This window comes from Salvelinus alpinus, chromosome 22, assembly GCF_045679555.1.
Source record: "Salvelinus alpinus chromosome 22, SLU_Salpinus.1, whole genome shotgun sequence".
In the NCBI taxonomy this organism is placed as follows: Eukaryota; Metazoa; Chordata; class Actinopteri; order Salmoniformes; family Salmonidae; genus Salvelinus; species Salvelinus alpinus.
In genome coordinates this window covers 11,231,407-11,246,736 of record NC_092107.1, presented here as the reverse complement: position 1 = coordinate 11,246,736, position 15,330 = coordinate 11,231,407, and the positions used below count along the sequence as shown (strand labels likewise).

The following is a 15,330-nucleotide window of genomic DNA, read 5'->3' as shown; positions in this document are numbered from 1 at the left end:
TTAGTCTCCAAATGTTTATTGAAAACATAAATACATTTGCACAATGAGCACTTGATGTCTCTCAAATACATCGTTACAGTTGTTGGTTAGCTAGCTAGCGAATTTTTGCCAACCCTTAGGAAAAAAGATTGTGGTCAGAGTGCAGTATAACTGCAGTACGCTACAAATACTGTGTCCAAAATAACACTGTTTTCTTTTGCAGTGTAATTGCAGTTACAGTACAGTATTACTGCAGTTCAACTGCAGTTCAACACAGTGGACTGCAGTTACTGCACTTTTATTGCAGTTCCAAAACTGCAATCTTTTTTGTGCTGGATATTAGTATAGACATGTCGTCAGTCAAAACACCTCAAAACAAGACATGGTATCAATAACAAGATACAAAGAGCTGAAATGAGCCACCTACGATTCCCCACATGGCAGCTTCTTGTAATTGTTGCTAGCTAGCTGACCGTTCAGAATGATAACAACGCCCACCTTCTGGACACATTGATGCGCACATCATTTTCGTGACATTGTCAGCCGACCCGTCTATATAACAGACCTTCATGGGAAAAGAGATCCGAAGATTTGGATGAAAACAACAATCTGAAACACTGAACTATTTCTGTTTCTCCCTGAACAGTGTAACAATCCCACTAGATGACATCCCACCCCCACTCCCTCCTAAGGTAAACAAACACTACATTTTCTAAACTATGGCCATTCGTTACCTCTACATATCCCATGTGTCTATGAATATGGTGTTGACATAGCCTACAGCATAAAGTTGATAAAAGTCACATTTCCAGTGCTTGACCTCATATGCCTACGCAGTGGTGGAAAAAGTATCCCATTGTCATACTTGAGTAAAAGTAAAGATACCTTAATAGAAAATGACTCAAGTATAAGTCACCCGGTAAAATACTACTTAAGTAAAAGTCAAAGTATTTGGTTTTAAATATTCTTAAGTATCAAACGTAAAAGTATAAATCATTTAAAATTCCTTATATTAAGCAAACGAGACAGCACCATTTTCATGTTTTTTTTTTTTTTTACAGATAGCCAAGGGCACACTCCAACACTCAGACATAATTTACAAACTAATAATTTGTGTTTAGTGAGTCCGCTAGATCAGAGGCAGTAGAGATGACCAGGGATGTTCTCTTGATAAGTGTGTGAATTGGACCATTTTCCTGTCCTGCTAAGCATTCAAAATGTAACGAGTACTTTTGGGAGTCAGGGAAAATGTATGGAGCAAAACGTTTTTTAGGAATGTAGTGAAGTAAAAGTAAAAGTTGGCCAAAATATAAATAGTAAAGTATTGTACAGATACCACCAAAAAACTACATAAGTAGTACTTTAAAGTATTTTTACTTAAGTACTTTACACCACTGTGCCCACGCAGCCCAAAGTTTGTCCCAGTTCAGAGGAGATTGTGACAGGAGAGGACGAACATGGCCGGACACTTCACTCCCTCTACGCCCCCTCGCCCCTCCTCCGGACCTTTAGTGCCACCCACACACGCCCCGTCCCCCGTCCGCGCTCCCGGCGAAACGTCAACTCCGGTGAGTGTCAGCTCCACTCTTATCCCTATTTGTTACCTACAGTTACCGTTATAGGATCTTCATTTGATAGCCCTGTTGTCCCTTCTGAATTGTATACTGTACCATATACAGTGAATGACCTTTGACCTATGACATTTACCCTGAAGCACATCTTCTCCATGCTCTCTAATGTACAGTAACAACATGATTGTGTCCCCTGTAGACCCTGTTTCCTTCCCATTACACATAACAGACAGACCAGCGGACCTCCAACCACCTGAGCTGCCCCCCAAGAAAGACAGGAGAAGGAGACAGCCCCCCCAGGTATGGATGGGACCAGGAATTAAAACACCATTTAATTTTTCCTTCTGAGAGGAGGACCAGGAAAACGCATCACTTGTTGGCTCGCAGAAATGTGGATAAACTGATTCCAATATGCATGTTTAGAGTATGTGTCTGTTTTCTATTACAGGATCCAGTTGAATGTGCCAGCCCTGTGCTGAAGAAACCTCCAGTAAGTTTGTCCACCAGTCTCACGAGTATGTCGCTCTACATCTTACGACAGTTACTGTAACTCTGTATTGATGCAATGAGACTTACTCACACCCTTACCTGGAACACTATACACACACTACGAACAATGACAGTGACTTCTGGGCCCATATTTATAAAGCATCTCAGAGTAGCAGTGCTGATCTAGGATCAGTTTAGTTTTGTTTATCATAATGAGTCAGATGATATGGACACGGGGTAACTGATCCTAGATCAGCTCTCCTACACTGAAACAGTTTATGAATATGGGTCCTGTTCTCTACCTCGTCTCTAGGTGTACTTTAAGAAAGTATTCCATGGCTGTCCGTTGAAAGTGAATTGTTCAACGTCGTGGGACCATCCGACAACTAAAGACCACCACCTGATCCTGGGAGCAGACGAGGGGATCTACAGCCTCAACCTGAACAGCTCAGAGGCCACCATGGAGCTGGTGAGAATCTGCTCTAATGTCTTTCTATGTCTGCAGTGAGGCTAGATCTGGTCCCCTGTTGAACGTGTCCTAACGCCCTGGACCAGAGCTACAGTGAAATTAAGCTCATGCTACAGTATGACTGTACAATTCAGTAAAATGGATGTTATAGCTGCAGTATTGCATTTTGCTTTGATATTGCTTGTAATCTCTACCTAACTTGAAAACCCTTGAAATGTTCTCATTGCCCGAATCTCTCCTGCAGCTCTATCCAGGAAAGTGCAGCTGGGTTTACACAATTAGTAATGTCCTCATGTCAATATCAGGTGAGATCTGCAAGCCATAGACATGCTACAACACTAACATCTGTCAAATAAATAGACTGAAATATGTGTATGTGTGTGTGTGTGTGTGTGTGTGTGTGTTTTCGTCCACAGGTAAGTCATCCCAGCTCCATTCTCACTTACTGAAGGAGCTGTGTGAGCAGGCCCGAAAAGAGCAGCGAATGGTGGCCTTGCCAACCCACAGACTATTGCCTAGGTAACCCTACAACTCATTGCCATATGCTAGTGCTGGGTCTTATTCATCAGTGAACACCGTAGCAAAGCCTTTCCCAACAGAAAAGCAAAACAAGCATTTCTTATTCTTATTTCTTATTAAGTTCAGTAGTAGTCCCACCCGTTTCGGCCCGTTTCCTTCCGCTTCGTTCCTAGTGAATACAACCCTGGTGTTTGTTGATTATAACAATGTATCCCCCTGTAGTTAATATTACGTATCAACATACATTTTCTTTCTTATTTGCAGGAAGTTTGCGGTGTCATGTAAGATACCGGACACCAAAGGCTGCAAGATCTGCTCAGTGGGTGAGAAAAGACAAGTTGAGAAGTTCTGTTTAGCTTGATAAAAAAAGGGTTCAGGCGGTTTAGTCACTGAACTTTAGTTGTAGTATTGTGCTTGTAACACGAGTGGGTTTGAAGTCAAAGTTGATTTAGATCAATGTGTCTGCTAAATGACTGTTATACTAGAATGCTGAGGTCCTCTTCTGTCCTCCCCTTGCTCCGTGCAGCCAGTAACGTGCAGCAGGGCTGTGTGTTCCTGTGCTGTGCCCTGGAGACCAGTGTGGTGCTCCTGCAGTGGTACGAGCCCATGCATAAGTTCATGCTCATCAAGGTGAGTAGACACAGGATCCCACAGCATCCCTTCTCACCATCCTGCTGCCCACTGTCTTCCTGGGTCCTTCAGTAGGGCACATCGTAGCAAAACAGTTTGCAAAAGATCTTATCGGATAAGTTCAGATAATTGTTCCCTGTTTCACACCGTTTCAAATCGTTTTCTCCCTACTAGAGACAACCCTGTAGTCACGTCTGCTGTCACAGCTGACAGACCCTGACTACTTCGCTGACTACTTCGCTGACTATGTGTATTTGTCCCCTGCAGCACTTTGACTTCCCCCTGCCCAGTCCCCTGCATGTGTTTGAGATGATGGTGACACCGCAGCAGGAGTACCCTCTAGTGTGTATTGGGGTACACAAGGGTCCCAGTCCTGAGCAGCCCATTAAACTGGACAACATGAACCTCAACTCCAACACCTCTTGGTTCACCAACACTGGCTTAGGTACTATGAACTGAACACATCCCAGAGCATGCTTGTTTCTATGAACATACAGTTCAATGGAATTGTGAGCTTTGTTCTTAGTTTGGACAATCTTACAGTTGTGTTGTAACTGTGTGTTTGTGTTCCAGAGAGCCGGTGTCCTGACACAGTGCAGGTGAACCAGCTGGACTGTAACACTCTGCTGGTGCTCATTGACAGTAAGTAATGTTGTTAACATCACCATCCTCAGGAAGAGTAGGCTAGTTACACACCAAGTCTGTTTTAACCCCTGAATGACAGTGTCTCTATCAATCTATATGAGGAAAATGAAATGTGTAGGAAGGGCTAATGTGTGTGTGTACCTCTCTCGCCTTTGAATAGATTCAGTACATATTGTGGACCTGGAGGGGGTGCAGAGGAGCCACCGGATAATTCAAGGCGAGACCACTTTCACTTTTGATGTGGAAGCTGTAGGTAAGAAGGGGAGGAGTAGAGGAGCATGGTCATCATGATAAATCATTGTGAGGTTTGAGGGGTGTGGGTATTGGGAGACGGAGGACCTAATGCGTATTCTCTCCGTCTGTCCGTCTGTCTGTCTGGTTCAGTGTATTTTGAGAACACTCTGCTGGCTGTGTGGCGTCATGGCTGGCAGAGGAGAGGAGAGGGCCCAGACATACTGCAGGAGATCACAGACCCCAAGAAGACCTTCCGTCTAGTGGGATCAGACCGGTATGTGTGCCTGTATACTTCCATGGGATACACACTCACACACACACAATCAAGTAAATATAGTTTTGATTAACACATTAATAACCCCCTGCAGGATAGTTGTCATGGAGACACGGCAGAGTGAGGACAATTCGGGGCTCTGTAACCTGTACATCCTGGAGATTGCGGAGAACTATGTCCCAGTACCTTGAGAACTCTAGCACATGGGACCAATCTCAAGGTAGCACCACTGCAAACACTCCAAGCAGCAGCCATGGCACTGTGTCCATGCCCAACAACACTGCTGTGCTGCTGGTTTAAAGGAGCACAGACAGAATTCATCCCTCACAATCTAGGAGCAGATGGAGCGCTTCCACTGCCAGCCCACACAGGCAGTGTGCCCAGACACACATGTGCATTCATTCCTCCACAAATACCTATTTATCCTGTAACAGTACTACAGTACTTGACCTCTGCTGCAACCTGGTCTCAGAGCATTTCGTATTATTCTGTATGTGAATCAGATTATTCTGTATGCGAATCAGATTATTCTGTATGCGAATCAGAGACACTCCGTTTGGTATGATATGTTATGTTTCGTAATGTATGTATTCATTTATGGATTACCATCACCCATTTCATATGTTACGAATTACAATTCATATTATATGTTATGAATTTCCAAATGTATAATGTGTTACGAATTTGCGAAAATGTACAATATGTAACGCATTTGCAAAATGTATGATATGTTACGAATTCTAGCTAGGTGGCGAACATTAGCTAGCTTGCTAACATTAGCTAGGCTAGGGGTTAGGGTTAAGGTTAGGGTTAAGTTTAAGAGTTAGGTTAAAGAGTTAAGGTTAGGGTTATGGGAATGGTTAGCTAATGTGCTAAATGGTTGCAAAGTAGCTAAAAAGTAGTAAATTGTTGAAAAGTTGCTAATTAGCTAAAATGACGAAGTTGTCTGTGATGATATTTGAAATAGCAACCTTTGGGTTGATAGATGTTTGCGTTATAAGCCTACCCATCCACCCCACTTTCATTTTTGCCTTATGTAACAATCTGTTTTACGTAACCATACCAAACGTAACATGGCATACTAATTTGAGTGTCCCGGAATTAAGTTTACTATGTTACGTCTACTCTGAGACCAAACTGTATTTTTTCATCCTCAGGCTCACAGACACACTTCCCATCACAATCTATTCAAATAAATGGGGAACATTACCCAATAAAGATCTTCCAAGTCTGAATTTTTTCTTCATAATACTGTAATGTCAACAAGTGGCCAAATGGTTTCACAGTACATGAAAGTGTTTTTGGAGTGCCATAAAGTTTAATTGCCCATATACACTATTCTGAATGGAGCTCCCATCTCTCTGAGGTCTGCGCAGACTGCACTGAAGGCCTCCTTCAATTTGTGAGTTGTCCTGATAATCTTATCAGGAGGTTGCTGCAAACTGATGAAAAACCTAGTGAAAACCCTAGTTTTAAGTTGAATATTATTTGCTAGTTCATGATGGTCAGCCAGAGGAATGAATACCAACGCTTTAAATCACCTCATTCTACACATCAGTAGCCAAGCTGCAGCTCCTCATTACAGATGTATAGCGACTGCGCAGCGCAGCTCGCCGACACACAAGTATTTGCAGCACCACTCGCACTATTCGATGGGGTGCGCGCCCCTGTGCTGCCGATAACTAGATAACCGTGACCAATGATTTATGACGCTTAAAGAGGGTCTTTCACCTTGTTAACTGAATAGCAGTCTTTTAAAAATGCGTTTGAAGACTCATTAATTTCTTGGATCAACAGGCTATGCCCGTCGCTCCCATTTTCATTGTAGTTTCGATAATTATTTCCAGGTCAATTTCAGTTTCCTGTGCGGCTTGTTTGTAGGCTACTAAAAATGGCCGGTGATGGAGGCGCTCTGAAGGATATCAATGAGATTAAATCCCAGTTCAGGACTAGAGAGGGTTTTTACAAACTGCTGACCCTCTCGGATTCACAACAACGAGGCGGACTACCTCGGGGTCTGTCCGCAGGTACCACGGTTGGACCGGGTTCGATACCCGGTGGTGGTTTAGGTCTGGTGCAGGGGCCCGGAGGTGCCTCCTCCTCCAATGCCGCAGCCAACTCCTCTCCGGCGGGCTTCCTCCCTCCTGTCAGGGTCTCCATGGTGAAGCTTCAACCGGAGGACCCGAGTGAAGAATCCGAGAGAGTGTGTTTTAACATCGGAAGAGAGCTTTATTTCTACACTTACACAAATATCAAGAAGGTAAATTGAATAACGGCGTTGCAAGTAATGAACTTAGTAATGACTTAGATCTATTATAAACTAACGTTAGCCAATTTGCTTTAGTTTGTTGTAAACTCACCTATTTTCTCGGGTGACAGTAGCCGCCATGTCCCAGATTATACTGCTCTAGTGGTGTTAATCCAAATTGCATATCCAGTAAAATCGTGATCACGTTATTTTGAGGCAATCAAGTCGTGCATTCATTATTGTTTTGTTATTTTTTTCATTTATTTAACCTTTATTTAACTAGGCAAGTCATTAAGAACAAATTCTTATTTACAATGACGGCCTCCGTAGACCACAGAAAATGTTACATGCACGTAAAGGCGTGTAGACGCGCTGGAATGCAACAATGTTGCAACATTTCAGAAATACAGTTGCAAGAATGTAGCTGCATTGATGTTGCAAGTAGCGCGTCTTTTTTGATAGCAAATGTTTGCATCCGGTTTTACACAACAATCAATCTTAGTTTGTAATGCAAAAAATGCCTCAATGGGGGGGGATCTCAATATACAACAGTTATTTCCTCTAATATTCTATACTCATAAAATGTATTTTAAACATGTACCAAATTGAACTTTCACAAAGGGGACAAACACTGAAGTAGAACACAGAAACAGGGAAACATTTTTGAAAAGGTTCTGTTGGATGACCTTATACCTTCACTTGTTCTTTTTAAAAGCTGCTTGCTCCTAACTCTCTTCCCCTCTGTGTTGTCTGTGTAGGCTGTGGACCTCAGTAAACCCATAGACAAGCGTATCTACAAGGGCACCCAGCCCACCTGCCATGACTTCAACCAGTACTCTGCCACAACAGACAGTGTGGCCCTCATTGTGGGCTTCTCAGCAGGCCAGGTTCAATACCTGGACCCCATTAAGAAGGAGACAAGCAAGCTCTTCAATGAGGAGGTGCGTCTGTCTGTCTGTGTGTGTCTTTGTTTTTGTCTGTCTGTGTGTGTCTTTGTTTTTGTCTGTCTGTGTGTGTCTTTGTTTCTGTCTGTGTGTGTTTCTGTGTGTCTTTGTGTGTGTGTCTTTTGTGTGTGTGTGTCTTTTGTGTGTGTGTGTCTTTTGTGTGTGTGTGTCTTTTGTGTGTGTGTCTTTGTGTGTGTGTGCGTCTTTGTTTCTGTGTGTGTGTGCGTCTTTGTTTCTGTGTGTGTGTGCGTCTTTGTTTCTGTGTGTGTGTGCGTCTTTGTTTCTGTGTGTGTGTGCGTCTTTGTTTCTGTCTGTGTGTGTTTGTGTGTTTGTGTGCGTCTTTGTTTCTGTCTGTGTGTGTGTGTGTGTGCGTCTTTGTTTCTGTTTGTGTGCGTCTTTGTTTCTGTCTGTGTGTGTTTGTGTGCGTCTTTGTTTCTGTCTGTGTGTGTGTGTGTGTGCGTCTTTGTTTCTGTCTGTGTGTGTGTGTGTGTGCGTCTTTGTTTCTGTCTGTGTGCGTCTTTGTTTCTGTCTGTGTGTGTGTGTGCGTCTTTGTTTCTGTGTGTGTGTGTGTGCGTCTTTGTTTCTGTGTGTGTGTGTGTGCGTCTTTGTTTCTGTGTGTGTTTGTGTGTGTCTTTGTTTCTGTCTGTGTGTGTGTCTTTGTTTCTGTGTTTCTGTGTGTTTGTGTGTGTCTTTGTTTCTATGTGTTTGTGTGTCGTGTGTCTTTGTTTCTGTCTGTGTGTGTCTTTGTTTCTGTCTTTGTTTCTGTCTCTGTGTGTGTGTGTGTGCGTCTTTGTTTCTGTCTGTGTGTTTGTCTGTCTGTGTTGGGAGGGGGGTTGAGCTATAGCCTATGTCTGTGTTGGGAGGGGGGTTGAGCAATAGCCTATGTCTGTGTTGGGAGGGGGGTTGAGCAATAGCCTATGTCTGTGTTGGGAGGGGGGTTGAGCAATAGCCTATGTCTGTGTTGGGAGGGGGGTTGAGCAATAGCCTATGTCTGTGTTGGGAGGGGGGTTGAGCAATAGCCTATGTCTGTGTTGCGAGGGGAGTTGAGCTATAGCCTATGTCTGTGTTGCCATTTGCTTTATTTCATTGTAATATTTGGAAAACTGCAAATACTTTTTCAAGAGCTCTTCTTTTGAAGTACTGCCTGCCTTCTTGGAGAATTATGTTCTTAAAGGCCCAATGTAGCCATTTGTATATAAATATCAAATAATTTATAAGTAACAATTAAGTACTTTACTGTAATACATTTCCATTAAAATGGGGGAAAAAATATTTTTTTGCAAAAAACATTCTAAAGCAAGAATGTTGCTAGTGAAACTGAAAAAAATCTGTTATTGACAGAGAGGTTTGTAGCTGTCTTTGTTATTGGTTTATTAACTAATTTACAGAATGCTGATGTCACTATGGAAATCCAAAACTACTGGAAATGCAAACCTGCTGATTAGAATGTCCTGTGTAGATTGTATTTTCAACCAGCAGCTATCAGGATTTAACACTGATAAAAATTTTCATCAGCTGTTGTACAATATGATATTAAAAACATAATTTTGACTGCACAGGGACTTTAATTAAATTCAGATGATGGAGTGTGATGATGAGTGATGATAAACAGTACTTCTCTTTGCCTTTGCTTGGTTCCTCCTCTGTCAATGAACCTCCTCCGGAGCACTGGATCTAAATCCGCTCTCTCTGCTGTTCTATCTCTGTCACAGAGCTCAGATATATCAACATGCCTCACTTTTATCATAGGATAACATAGAAAGTGGATAATATAGAAAGTGGATAACATAGAAACCATAGAAAGTGGATAACATAGAAACAAGTTGATGATATACAGTGCCCTCTGTAATTATTGGGACGGTGAAGCATTTTTTTCTTCTTTTGGCTCGATACTTAAAAAGTTTGGAAAGAATGACCGAGGTTAAAGTGCATACTTTAAATTTGAGGGTATTTTCATCCATATCGGGTGAACCGTTTAGAAATTACAGCACTTTTTGTACATAGTCCCTCTATAGGCGAGCAAAAGTATTGGGACAAATTCACTTAGTGGGGAGAACAAGTATTTGATACACTGCCGATTTTGCAGGTTTTCCTACTTACAAAGCATGTAGAGGTCTGTCATTTTTATCATAGGTACACTTCAACTGTGAGAGACGGAATCTAAAACAAAAATCCAGAAAATCACATTGTATGATTTTTAAGTAATTCATTTGCATTTTATTGCATGACATAAGTATTTGATCACCTACCAACCAGTAAGAATTCCGGCTCTCACAGACCTGTTAGTTTTTCTTTAAGAAGCCCTCCTGTTCTCCACTCATTACCTGTATTAACTGCACCTGTTTGAACTCGTTACCTGTATAAAAGACACCTGTCCACACACTCAATCAAACAGACTCCAACCTCTCCACAATGGCCAAGACCAGAGAGCTGTGTAAGGACATCAGGGATAAAATTGTAGACCTGCACAAGGCTGGGATGGGCTACAGGACAATAGGCAAGCAGCTTGGTGAGAAGGCAACAACTGTTGGCGCAATTATTAGGAAATGGAAGAAGTTCAAGATGACGGTCAATCACCCTCGGTCTGGGGCTCCATGCAAGATCTCTCCTCGTGGGGCATCAATGATCATGAGGAAGGTGAGGGATCAGCCCAGAACTACACGGCAGGACCTGGTCAATGACCTGAAGAGAGCTGGGACCACAGTCTCAAAGAAAACCATTAGTAACACACTACGCCGTCATGGATTAAAATCCTGCAGCGCACGCAAGGTCACCCTGCTCAAGCCAGCGCATGTCCAGGCCCGTCTGAAGTTTGCAAATGACCATCTGGATGATCCAGAGGAGGAATGGGAGAAGATCATGTGGTCTGATGAGACAAAAATAGAGCTTTTTGGTCTAAACTCCACTCGCTGTGTTTGGAGGAAGAAGAAGGATGAGTACAACCCCAAGAACACCATCCCAACCGTGAAGCATGGAGGTGGAAACATCATTCTTTGGGGATGCTTTTCTGCAAAGGGGACAGGACGACTGCACCGTATTGAGGGGAGGATGGATGGGGCCATGTATCGCGAGATCTTGGCCAACAACCTCCTTCCCTCAGTAAGAGCATTGAAGATGGGTCGTGGCTGGGTCTTCCAGCATGACAACGACCCGAAACACACAGCCAGGGCAACTAAGGAGTGGCTCCGTAAGAAGCATCTCAAGGTCCTGGAGTGGCCTAGCCAGTCTCCAGACCTGAACCCAATAGAAAATCTTTGGAGGGAGCTGAAAGTCCGTATTGCCCAGCGACAGCCCCGAAACCTGAAGGATCTGGAGAAGGTCTGTATGGAGGAGTGGGCCAAAATCCCTGCTGCAGTGTGTGCAAACCTGGTCAAGAACTACAGGAAACATATGATCTCTGTAATTGCAAACAAAGGTTTCTGTACCAAATATTAAGTTCCTGCTTTTCTGATGTATCAAATACTTATGTCATGCAATAAAATGCAAATTAATTACTTAAAAATCATACAATGTGATTTTCTGGATTTTTGTTTTAGATTCTGTCTCTCACAGTCGAAGTGTACCTATGATAAAAATTACAGACCTCTACATGCTTTGTAAGTAGGAAAACCTGCAAAATCGGCAGTGTATCCAATACTTGTTCTCCCCCACTGTATGTGTAGTAAAAGTGTTGTATTTAGTCCCGTATTCATAGCACGCAATGACTACATTAAGCTTGGGACTCTACACATTTTTTGGATGCATTTGCTGTTCGTTCTGGTTGTGTTTTTATTTCAAATCCAAACTTTGAGTATAGAGCTAAAATAAGAACTAATGGTTCACTGTATGTCTGGTTGTCCGGACAAACCTTAGTCCTGGACTTAAATCACTTTGAGTGGAGAATCTCCCTTGAACATGCTTCTTTGTCCAGGACTGTAATCTATGTCTAGGAAGCTGACCCATAGTCTTTCACTCCAGATGTCATTTCATTTAGGCTGTTGTTTTTTAACACTATTTTATGAGGACATATAACCTCTAACAGTTCAGATATTAGTTACAGTTGTTGTGACACCTGGCGTCCTCTTTCAGAGAAATCTCTTACCACTGTCACTGAACATAGCATATAAGCTTATCAAATGTACCAGTGTTGCTAATATCAAATTCTTCATGTTGCCTTTCAGAGGATGATAGACAAGTCCAAGGTGACCTGTCTGAAATGGCTGCCCAAGTCCGAGAACCTGTTCCTGGCCTCTTACGCCAGTGGCCACCTCTACCTCTACAACGTGGAGCACCCGTGTGGCACCGCCGCCCCGCAGTACTCCCTGCTCCGCCAGGGCGAGGGCTTTGCAGTCTATTCCTGCAAGACGAAGACGCCCCGAAACCCGCTGCTGCGCTGGGCCGTGGGCAATGGAGGCCTCAACGAGTTTGCCTTCTCGCCAGACGGCGTGCATGTGGCGTGTGTGGGCCAGGATGGCTGCCTGCGCATCTTCCACTTTGACTCCATGGAGCTGCAGGGCGTGATGAAGAGCTACTTCGGCGGCCTGCTGTGCGTCTCCTGGAGCCCTGATGGCAAATACCTGGCCACGGGCGGCGAGGACGACCTGGTGACGGTGTGGTCTTTCGCAGAGAGCCGCGTGGTGGCCCGGGGACACGGCCACAAGTCCTGGGTGAACGTGGTTGCCTTTGACCCCTTCACCACCAGCCTGGAGGACGAGGAGCCCATGGAGCTGAGCGGCAGCGAGGAGGACCTACAGCAGGGGCCGCTGCACTTTGGCCGTGTGCGCACAAGCAGCACGCTGTCACGCCTCTCCCGCCACAGCTCCAAGGGAGGCTCGCCCTCCGTCACCTACCGCTTCGGCTCGGTGGGCCAGGACACCCAGTTCTGCCTGTGGGACCTGACGGATGACGTGCTGTACCCAAGGCTGCCCCTGTCCCGTGCCCTCACCAACACCTTCGGCCCCACCATCCCTCCCTCGGTCAGCAGCACCATCAACAACACTACAGGTGGAGGGGTCGTAGGAGTAGGAGGGGTAGAGGGCCACCACCACCCCACCACTAACCCCCACCAGTCACCCCCCATGCCCCTGCCACTCCCCCGCTCCCTGTCGCGCTCCAACTCCCTCCCCCACCCCGCCGTGGCCAACGTCTCTAAGGGCCAGAGCACGACGGAGGGCGGGGGAGGGAGCGGAGGGGGCAACGCCACCCCCTTCAGTATCGGCCGCTTCGCCACGCTCTCCCTGCAGGAGCGTAAATCGGACAAGTCTGGAGGGAGCGGCGTGGGCGGGGAGAAGGAGCACAAGCGCTACCATAGCCTGGGCAACATCAGCAAGAGCAACGACAAGATCAACGTAGCGCCACGCAGCAGTCGCCTGGACGCCGCCAAGGTCCTGGGCACCACCCTGTGTCCGCGGATGCACGAGGTGCCCCTGCTGGAGCCCCTGGTGTGTAAGAAGATCGCCCACGAGAGGCTGACCGTGCTGGTGTTCATGGACGACTGCATCATCACCGCGTGCCAGGAGGGCCTCATCTGCACCTGGGCACGGCCGGGTAAAGTGGTGAGTCCTGCGCCCAGCGTCCGTAACGTTATGGTAGCAAAACATCTATCAATGAATAATGCTCTTTAGGCTGTCCTATCAGCTTTTAGTTTACTAGTTTATACTCCAAGTTATTAGAAAGGACTTGAGGGTATTTATGGATTACTTGCCATGAGTCTAAACTTTCTTCCTTCCTTTCTCTCCCTCCCTGATGCTGCCTGCCCCCTCCTCCAGAACTTGACAGCACAGAACGGGAACTCTCCCAGTGGCACGGTAGTATAGCTGGAAGTGGAACTTTGACTCCCCTCTCCCCCACCAAACCCCATCATGGCTGAAGAGGGGCCAGCATCTGCACCCTATCATCCCAGTATTGACCCCTGATGTATCCCCTTGCCTCTTCTCAGCCTCTCACCGCTTCTCTTTAGGAAGACTACAAAACAAAAATGGGGACCGTCCCTCTTTTCCCAGAAGCATAGAGAAGGCCGACTCCTCTCCACCCTGCAAACACGAAAGTAATTGTATTTTATTTATTTACCTTATCTCAAGACTGAAGTAATTTATATTGTAAATAATACGAATACTCTATCAATACAAATGACAAAGAGTATCAAAATATTGACTCAAGCGAGTGGAAAGACATAAAATATTACTATATGAAGATCCTATATTGTACATAGCGACACAGTTAACATTGAATGTCTGCAGTTAGGGACCTGAAGATAGTGTTTTTGTGTGATAGAGGTCCTTGATTTGTCGTCTCTTGAAGCAAACTGGTTTGTCGATGAAGATGGATGCATTTAGGGTCTCCGGCATCAAAGACTTCACCCTTGTGCAGTACAGAGAACAATCTTCCTATGGCTGCTACTGTACTCTTCAGCTGAGACTGTACGCTCCCAATGATACTTGTTCCTAACATTACTGCACAGTGACACACCGTACGCTTTCAAGCAGTGTAGCATCCATTAGCCTCCATTCCCCCTCACACCTGTAATGCCTCTTGCAAGATTTTGCACATTCAACATTGGTCATTTTAGCCCACAAAAGGAAACTGGAGGCAATTTGTCTTGTGATTTTCCATTTGTGTTTTGTTAATTGACATGGCTTTTATTTCATGTCATTTTAAGCTACTGATTCTAACTCGGCTGTATTATTTGTGGATTATTCTGTGTACGTGACATCCATGATATTTTACCAACCTGGATAAATGACAATGATCAGTGGGTCTTGCATCAAACCATTGTTTTACCTAGAAATGATTTAATGTGTGGGGTTTGAGGTTCGGTATGCTGAAAGGCATGCGACTGTCATGAATCAAAGCTACCGGTGTAATAACACCAGACTAGAAATGGTGGTGGACCAACTAAAATTATTTGTAGAGAAGAAGTGACTGTGTTTAGGATCTGGCCAGTTAAGATAAGAACACTGTTTATAATGGAATGTACACTGAAGACTACCATTTTATTAGTGTGTGTATGTCCTAATAACAGTTATGTGAAATGGCAAAAGGTGACACTAAAACCATCAACACTAAAATCATTTACTGTACACTGAAGAATACCCTCTGATTGAAGGCCTTTTTCAATACTGCAAGAGAATGGGAACTAACCATTTTATGCCAAGGGAAGAAAACCCATTACATTTGTTTTTCTTTTTGACCGTTTACAACAGACCATAGCATGTAATGTCATTTTTTTTATTCAGTGTGCATTATACACACACTTACATGTGAGGTGGTAAAGTTAGTGGCAAATTATATCACAGTATTAAGTTTGTATATAGGGGGATCTGTTATTAAAATTCTAAACCCAAATGCTA

At 44.4% G+C, this 15,330-nt stretch overlaps 2 protein-coding genes and 1 long non-coding RNA gene across 6 annotated transcripts in view; 2 read left to right on the top strand and 1 right to left on the bottom strand.

Moving 5' to 3' along the window:
• The window catches only part of LOC139548988 (mitogen-activated protein kinase kinase kinase kinase 5-like), a 22,586-nt gene extending 16,554 nt beyond the window's left edge, over nt 1-6,032 (top strand). For all 4 annotated transcript variants that reach the window (XM_071359008.1, XM_071359009.1, XM_071359010.1 and 1 more), the window contains exons 18-31: nt 626-671; nt 1,388-1,547; nt 1,750-1,850; nt 1,999-2,040; nt 2,353-2,508; nt 2,753-2,813; nt 2,925-3,027; nt 3,292-3,350; nt 3,554-3,657; nt 3,925-4,102; nt 4,231-4,299; nt 4,463-4,555; nt 4,687-4,810; nt 4,905-6,032. In XM_071359008.1, the coding sequence (XP_071215109.1) occupies nt 626-671; nt 1,388-1,547; nt 1,750-1,850; nt 1,999-2,040; nt 2,353-2,508; nt 2,753-2,813; nt 2,925-3,027; nt 3,292-3,350; nt 3,554-3,657; nt 3,925-4,102; nt 4,231-4,299; nt 4,463-4,555; nt 4,687-4,810; nt 4,905-5,001 (1,393 nt within the window). In that variant the 3' untranslated portion in view covers nt 5,002-6,032. The remainder of the gene's footprint in view (nt 1-625; nt 672-1,387; nt 1,548-1,749; nt 1,851-1,998; nt 2,041-2,352; nt 2,509-2,752; nt 2,814-2,924; nt 3,028-3,291; nt 3,351-3,553; nt 3,658-3,924; nt 4,103-4,230; nt 4,300-4,462; nt 4,556-4,686; nt 4,811-4,904) is intronic.
• On the bottom strand, nt 5,601-7,560 carry LOC139548990 (uncharacterized). The gene is made up of 2 exons (XR_011669813.1): nt 7,171-7,560; nt 5,601-6,977 (listed from the first exon to the last, which is right to left on the bottom strand). It is a non-coding gene; the product is annotated as an uncharacterized lncRNA (long non-coding RNA).
• On the top strand, nt 6,702-15,330 carry LOC139548989 (WD repeat-containing protein 20-like). The gene is made up of 4 exons (XM_071359012.1): nt 6,702-7,070; nt 7,817-7,999; nt 12,163-13,536; nt 13,750-15,330. The coding sequence occupies exons 1-4, from the start codon at nt 6,702-6,704 to the stop codon at nt 13,795-13,797; spliced, it is 1,974 nt and encodes a 657-aa protein (XP_071215113.1). The 3' UTR covers nt 13,798-15,330.